This window comes from Trichosurus vulpecula, chromosome 1 (genome assembly GCF_011100635.1).
Source record: "Trichosurus vulpecula isolate mTriVul1 chromosome 1, mTriVul1.pri, whole genome shotgun sequence".
Lineage (NCBI taxonomy): Eukaryota > Metazoa > Chordata > Mammalia > Diprotodontia > Phalangeridae > Trichosurus > Trichosurus vulpecula.
Genome location: NC_050573.1, coordinates 258,935,990 through 258,944,177, shown reverse-complemented (window position 1 = coordinate 258,944,177; position 8,188 = coordinate 258,935,990). Strand labels below are relative to the sequence as shown.

At 41.7% G+C, this 8,188-nt stretch overlaps 1 protein-coding gene across 2 annotated transcripts in view; it reads right to left on the bottom strand.

Annotated features, from left to right (window-relative positions):
* Positions 1 to 8,188, bottom strand: part of MAPRE2 (microtubule associated protein RP/EB family member 2) — a 198,502-nt gene continuing 190,314 nt past the window's right edge. For both annotated transcript variants that reach the window (XM_036756997.1, XM_036756990.1), the window contains one exon: positions 1 to 3,554. In XM_036756997.1, coding sequence (XP_036612892.1) covers positions 3,483 to 3,554 — 72 coding nt within the window. In that variant the 3' untranslated portion in view covers positions 1 to 3,482. The remainder of the gene's footprint in view (positions 3,555 to 8,188) is intronic.

The window sequence follows — 8,188 nt, the reverse complement described above, 5'->3', positions numbered from 1 at the left end:
TGAAGATTTTAACATAAACTTTTTTTTATTAAATATGTAAAAAGATAAACGCAAGTCAAGTTATTCACATATTCAGAGACAAAAAAATCTACTCTACCATGCGACAGTTGGTGGGTAAAGGAAAATGAGTGTGATACATCTGAATAAGCCTTTTTCATCTATTATGCCATTACTTATCTATTTATAATTAACAATACATATGTTTACATTCCTTTCAGTTTACATTTAATCTATAACAAAAGCTTTATGGTATACTATTTATTAAAAGTAATTACGAATGCATATTAAACCATAACGGAATAACAGGAATACTCACCAGGGAGGGAAGAGGAGGCCTCATTTCCCTGCTGGAGTTTACTTCTCTCGGGTCACCTGGGGTGTTTTTGTTTGTTTCTGCTTAGAAAGAGACTGGGTTTTCCCCTTGCCCTCTACGTCAATACTTCCTGCCTGACCTAAGCGGTGAAAGTGCTATAATCGGCTTGATAGGTGGATGTGCGGGGTGGACAGGGAATGAATTTATGTGAATGGGAGAAGGAAAGGTCTTCATCAAGGGGGTGCTGCTTAGCGCAGTGGGGTCAGTCATTGCCATCAGCGGTCTAAGGAGGAAGACATATCGTAGGATGCTTGAGGTGAGAAACACAGCTTTCACCACTTAATGAGAAAGGATCTGCAAAGGGACCCGACTCTCTTTCCTCCATAGATAGTTCAGATAGCTCCTGCGGAAAGGGATGAACTGAGAGAGAAATGATGTGAAAATGTCAACAACCTATGAAGGGCCTGCTTCACCCGGATGAAGCCTAATTTAGTGTGGTTAAGAAACATGAAAGAGGAAAATTTTCTAGTTCTTTTCTAAAAGAATGGAGAATAATTTGATCTAATAATCAAAGTTGTGGGAATCTAGGAAAGATTAATCAAATATGGTCGATGGAGCAAGTAAATCTGCTTTACAGGACAGGAAGGTGTATCTGACCCACATTTTTCAGCTGAGAAGATGGCAGGAATGGGGTGTTCTCGGGGATTGTCATCAATGAAGCTTATGGAAATTATTCAGCGAATCATATAACGGGTTCTGGAAGAGAGACTTCGAAACCTAGCTGTTCCCTAGAAAGGGGATGGGACCTGGAGGAACAATTGCCCTGGCATCGGTGTTGCTGCTGACATCAGGAACTCATGCTCATAGCTTCCACTAAGAGTTGTGGTTTGTGAGGACAAAAAAAGAAGGCTGTCCATTTGCCTGTCTATCCAGTACCATAACATTGTTTATTGTGTCTCTTGGAAGAAAATTTCCTTTCACATATTTCCTTGTGCACTTGCACAGCAAGGCAGTGACTGAACAAAGCTTTAGAAATGCAGCAAATAAAGTTAGGTGGGAGACTTATAGCATTACCACGACTTGTTACCAGGTGGGAGAGATGTCAATGTTGAGAGCCAGGCTAGAAAACCTATCTAGCCTCAAAGGGGTGAGCTACTAAGCTGTCTGCTGTATAGAGAAAGCAATAGAGAGAAGAAAGGGAGACAAAACCCATAGAATTTCTATTTTTTTTCCACAGTGAATTGTATATACTGGATATAGAGCAAAACCTCAAAATACAAGCATCTTTCTGGACATTTAACTCAATAAACACCACTTTGCTGCAAAAGACTTATTTGGAGCAGAAGATTTTTATTAGTAAAAACCTTCCGCTCTAGTGAGAATTTAGAATTGGAGTTGAATCAATCAGTAAATAAATTCAAAACTTTAAAATAGATCATTCAGAAGTTTATTTTAGCTGTTTAGTTAAGTGGGGAGTATGGGGGTGGGGAGAAGGGGCACTTGTTTCTTGCTTTTGTTGCACCTGCTAAATCAAATAACCAGTGAAAATAAATCAAAAATTGGAAACCAAGCAAAATGAACCAAGAAGGAACACCAACTGCAAATGGAAAAAAAAAAAAGGCGATGAGGAGTCGGAAAGAGACTAATAAAATGTGCAAATTTTAGTTAAAAAATAAGGAATGCTTTTAATACATTAATATTTACTATCTTTGTTTATAAATTGTCACTGTTTAGCAAAGGTCAACAACAAGAAGGGGCCTAGGAAGAGGAAAAATCCCGTATTCCAAATGGTATTGGGAGTCACGGATCTTTCTGCCATACGACTGCAGCATCTTAGGCAGCACAGTCTATACCAGACTGCAGAAATGTCTCCCTTGGAGGTTGGAGGATCATAGATTTAGAGCTGGAAGGGGCTTTAGAGGTTGTGCTTCCACTAATCAGAGTGTCACTTCAATTTCAGGTGAAATTTCTTGTCATGGCAGGCACAGAACCTTGACAGACAGCTAGCTGCGACCCATTTCTTATTGTAACTCTTTTAGAAGAACTTACTCCCCTTCAAGAATTACCATTGGTTCTGGAGCCAGCTGGCAGCCAACGGACCTTAGCCAGTCCTCTCTCTTCCTCTAGGTTGAATGTTGGAAGAGGGACATGGAAATCCATACTATCTTTCACCTTGGGTACCAATAAGGAAAGGGAGGGAGGGGGCAGAAGGCAGTAGGGTCACTCTCTGACTGACCTACATACCCAGAACCCTTTTGGTCTGAAGATACTGAGCAGCAGCATCTTGGGGAGTATGTATGTATTTATGTATGTATGTATATCTATCTATCTATCTATCTATTTATCCACCAAATAGGACCCTGAGAAAGAAAAGATCATGAAAACCTCTGGTGGCAGGGTAAGGAGGTGGGAAGGGGAAGAGGGGAGAAAAACAAGGAAAATTGAGATGTTTCTTTTTTTTTTCCCTCTCAAGTGGATTCAGATCTTCCAAAAATAACAACATACTGTGTGGTTGTCTAACATGCTGATGTGTAAAACACTGAAGGGACTTTTAGTCCTTTGAAACCATTATTTTGTCTTTAGTTTTGTGAATAGAGAGATAATGTGATTTGTAGTGGCACAAGCCTTCCCGTCCCTCACCCAGGAAAATATGCCGTTATCATTATGGCTTCACTCTCAAGTACTTCTTTTCCCTTTGTTCCAATTCATCATTTGACCAAATTTATGCTCAAAGGCAGACAGACTTGCAAACATCAAAGCACCACAAATGTGTGTGACATCTAGTAACATTTTGTTGTAAGATGCCAATATAAATACCATAGATCAAATTACAACGGTATCATACTAAGACAAAAGCTGGGGGGAGGGGGGATTCTTTTTGAAAGAAAAGGACAGAACCCATCTCAAGCAGCCAAGTGGTGAACTTGAAAGAATGTGACCCTACAATCTCTCAGGTGGACAGCCAGAGAGCAGACTTTTGCTAATGCGACTTGGCAAAGTAACGAGCAGAGATTGCAGTGGTTTGGCTGGCACTCACTGCAGTACGTCCGTGGTAATGGCGGATGGAGAGCAGAGGGTTTCTTTCGTGTTTGAGGCCACACATGTTCCAATTCTCCAGAAGAAAAGTTCCCACAACAAAATGAAAAGTGTCAAGAGATGCGAAGATGGGTCAGTATTCTTCCTGCTGCTGAGGCTGCTCATGAACTCGCTCTTCTGCTTCTTGCTCCTCTGTGTGACTCTCCTGCAAATCAGACAGAAAACCTTCAGCCAAAAAGCCTCTGCTGTTAATGAAGCCCTCACGCCTCCCCAGTGTACACGGGCAGCCTGACTCTGCTCTGAAGACGGGCTGGGTTCAGGCATATATGCGCTGCCCTTACTCCTTCCAATTTGTATTGGGATAATTCTCATTTTATATGCAGTAGAGACTTAAGTTTAAGAGTAATGTGAGTCAGGCCAGATATGGCCTGTGGACATAGAGATCAGTGGCTGGCACTAGGATGGGACAGAACCCGAATGTCCTTTCATGTCCTTCATACAGAGGAGTCCAACTACCCTTTTTACTAAGATCCTGAGGACACAGAGGTGAAGTAAGACACAGCTCCTCTCAGAGTTGTGCTGTGGAGTCTGAGGACCTTGGTTCAAATCTTAGTCTTGCTGTTTTCTGGGTGACTTTGGGCAAAGACCATTATCTTGGCCTCACTTCCCTCATCCATCAGAGGAGGGGTTTGTTTAGAAGGCCTTTAGGGTCATCCCAGCCCTCAATCTGGGATCCTGTGTTCCCACCACAACCCACTCACAACCAGAGTGAGCAACATACTTACACAAGATGCACTATGTAACAGGGAGCAGAACATGGTGGGTACAAAGGAATGTCCACAGTGCTTAGGGGCACTTGCAAAAGGAAATGCTTGCTTCTACCTGGCAGGATTAAAGGATGCTCTGGGGAAGATCCAGCATCCGAACTGGGCCAGTCTATCAACAATCATTGATTAAATACCTTCTATGTGCCAGGCACACAGAAGACCCTGCCATCAAAGTGATTACATTTTCCTAGGTTTTGAAGTAAGGGAAGGATTTTAACAGGTTGGGATGGTGGCAGGCAAGGAGTCTGTTCCAGGTATGGGTGATGATGGCCTAAAGAAGGCCAAAAAAAGATGGGACAGGAGGGGGTGGGTTGGTGGCAGCGAGGAATTTGGTTTGACTGGAATTTAGAGCTCATGAAGGGAAATGGTGTGAGATAAGGCTGGAAAGGTGGGTTGTAGCCTGATGGTAAGGGCCTTGAACACCAACATAAACAATTTATACTTTATTAGGCAGGTGATTTTTGAGCAGAAGAGTGACATAATCAGCAGTGTTTCAGGAATATGTGGGCAGTGGGAAGACTTCTCGTGACTCTAAAAAACCTATTATAACAGAAATCCTAGCTCTATGGAACCTCTAGGAAATAAACTGTTCTTGGTAGCCGAGTTAATTCAGGCACCAGACTCATTATTTTGCAGTTTTGGAAATGTTTATGAAATGGTTTATGGACTTTCCTGTCTTCTTCCACAGAAGATGAAGAAGCAGGGTGGAAAGAGTACCCTGGGTCTGCAATGTCTGCTCTGAGGCATAGCATGGGGGCCATTTGGATTGGAACAGGGAACACATGTATGAAAATAATGTGAAATAAGACTGGAGAGGTAGGTTTGGGCTAAATTGTGGAGGGCCTTAAATGCCACGGATGAGGTTTTGTGTATTTTATCTCAGAGGCAATAGGAGGTCATGGAGAACTGTTCAGGGGTGGAGGTGACTTGATTAGATCTGAGATTATGACAACAGTCCAGGGGTGAGGATCTGCATTAGAGAAGAGAGGAGACAGATGCCACAGACATTAAGGACCCCGAACAGACAAGACCTGGTAACTGAATGAACATGGAGGTCTCAGTGTCCTCATCTGTAAAATGAGTCAATAGTAGTGATGGCTGACAGTGGCATAGTACTAGGCTTGGAAAGCACTTTACACGACAGTCTCATCTGGTCCTCACCACCACCCTGTGAGCTAGGGGCTCCTATTATCGCCACTTTGGAGGCGAGGAAACGGAGACAGAGAGAGGTTACGTGACTTGCCAAGGGCTGTACAGCTAGGTAAGTATCCAAGATGAGATTTGAATTCAGCTCTTCCGGACTCCAAGTCCAATACTCTAGTTGTCTTTCTGGAACAGAATTGTACTAGGTAGTTTCTAAGGTTCCTTCCAGTTCTAAATCTTTAATTTATATGTTAACAAAGGAAGAAGCTATTGTTTGATATTGTCTGACGCAGATCACAACCTCTGTGATTAGCGGGTGAGCCCTAGGTGTGCCTAAGGCAAAGAGATATTCAGCGGCTGGCCCAGGGTCACATTGTGGTGGTTAAGTGTGAGAGGCAGATTTAGAATCCAGGTGTTCCTGACTCCAAGCCTCCATCCTACTCATGAAGGCCTAAAAGCCTCTGTGGGATCCACTGCGGAACAGAATCTTACCTTTCCTTGATGAGTTATCATGAGGAACACCCACTACTGTACTGTTCTCTGCTCAAACACAAGACATGTTTCAAGGCCTTCTGAGCAGGCAGCCAACTAGCTTCTCCCCTAAGTGCTCCCTGAAACCTGTGTTTTCTGAGTTCTTCTATGCACTTTGGAAAGATTTTTTTTTCCCTATTCTGTTTCTATCAGGCTACTTATTGTCACTTCTTTATGGCTGCCATTTTTGCTGCTCATGGTTGCCTCTCTCACCTTTTAATTTATTGCTTCTACTGTGTTCCTGTTAAATGACAACCAAATTTTCTGGAACTATATAGAAAATAATCATAAATAGGTTGTTAGTGAAGGACACTTCTCTGAGATGAGTTTTAGTACATTGTCTCAGGATTCAGCCACCCCCCAAATGGTGAGGTTACCAGAACAAGTTCCAGAGAGGTGTCACCATATACTTCACTCTAAAAGTTGACATTGAAAATGTTAATTTGTGATAATAAATGACATCAAAACTATTTCAAATATTTTAAAATGATTTCAGAAATTAGCTTAAAAACTACTCAAAAACTATTTTAAAAAATGACATCAAATTTCCAGGAAACATCAAATTTACCTATTTTAAGCCCCAAATTTCTTATTTGTTCTACCTTGAAAAAAATGAAAACTAAGTGACATGATTATCTGGGTTAACAGGAGAAAAATATATGGTTAATCCAAAATGAGGTATGTTCCTACTCCTATCGCCCTGGGGGAGGGGAGTATTGCCTTAAGAATCTGTTCACACAAGCACTTAAATTTATGTAGATCTACATTTATATACATTCAGATGTTTGCATTACCCTTTCCCCCCAACCTGGAATGGCTGGACCCAATGCCTTCTCTCTGTAGTCTGGACCTGGAACAAATTGGGGAGGAATAAATCACAGATTATCCACAATGTGGATAATCAAGACCTATTCATGTGAAAGCTCAGATTATGCTTGGTTTTTTTTTCTTAGTAGAAGAATTTGGAAATATACAACAGATCTGTGTTTTCATCAGCATAAGGAACTTTCCAGTGTAGTAACTCTCTCTGCCAAGAAGCAAACTTCTATCACTTTGTAGACAAGACCTAGGGAAGTGCCTGAAGCACCTGGTGGTTAAATGACTTGCCCAAGGTCATACAACTAATAAGTGTCTGAGGTAGGATTTGAATCTAAGCTTCCCTGCTCTATCCATTATACCTCTTAGCAGATGTAACTATTCTTTTACTTATACAACCACACACAAATATATACATATATACATACACACCCTTCCCCCCATACATACATTCACGCATAGTCCCATAAGCTCAGATAATAATGTTAATTATTTTAATGTGTACATCAACCCCTCAATAATAGTAAACCATGCTTTAGTACATTGTATCATTTGAATTATTTGATATTACTTCATAACTGGTTTCCAATAAGTTATTTCTACTTTAACGGAGAAGAATGGGATATAGGCAAAACTGAGGCAAATAGAGGTTAAGTGACTTGCTCAGGGTCACAGAGCTAGGAAGTGTCTGAGGCCAGATTTGCTCTGGCACTCTATTCACTGGGCCACCAAGGTGATTTTTTTTTGAAGGTTCTCCCACTTATGTTTCTATAGATTTTGTCCCAAGCTGCTTAAGAGAGGAGCTCATGAGAAGGGAACAGGGTTATACAGCTGTGAGGACGGCTTTATACAGCACTGCAGAATTCCTGTTCAAAGTGCAGCACATATGTGATGCAATGCATCTGCTGCAAAAACTGCTGTCCCCAGGCAACTTTTATTAGAGGTTACTGGCATGAACAACAAATTCCCCCATATTACTAAAAGACTGTGAAGGCTTGATGTGTAAGTTCTGAGGGTCTGGAGGACAGCATCTATAATTCAGAGAAGGATGTGTTATAAAGCACAATTCTGAGATCTTGGCCCACACAGTTCTATTTTATGATCACAGAAACATTTTCTCCTTTTCCCTGACAAAAGAATAAAGAACTTAATAACCAGATAGAGCAGGGAGGCTGGGAAAACCAAAACAAAATGTAGGACACATGAGATGATTACATAGAACCTAACTGCAAATCAGCCACAACTGAGAGAGATCCTCATGGCAGTTTCCTATTCTCAGATATTGTGTGAAGAGGGAAAGAATCGTTTGGAAAATTCAATGTGTTAGCACAGCATAAGCATTCATAAAGCTGGGCTCCTACCACTCCCTGGGGATGCACTTCCATTGGCCCTGATCCTGAACGGCAGGAGCCTTAGCTCTGTGCACGCTGATGGGACTAAGGAAAAAGGATGGGGGTGAGAGAGCTCCAGTTTGATAAGGAAAGACAGGCACCACAGCTCAATGAGAATTCCAGAGGGGAAG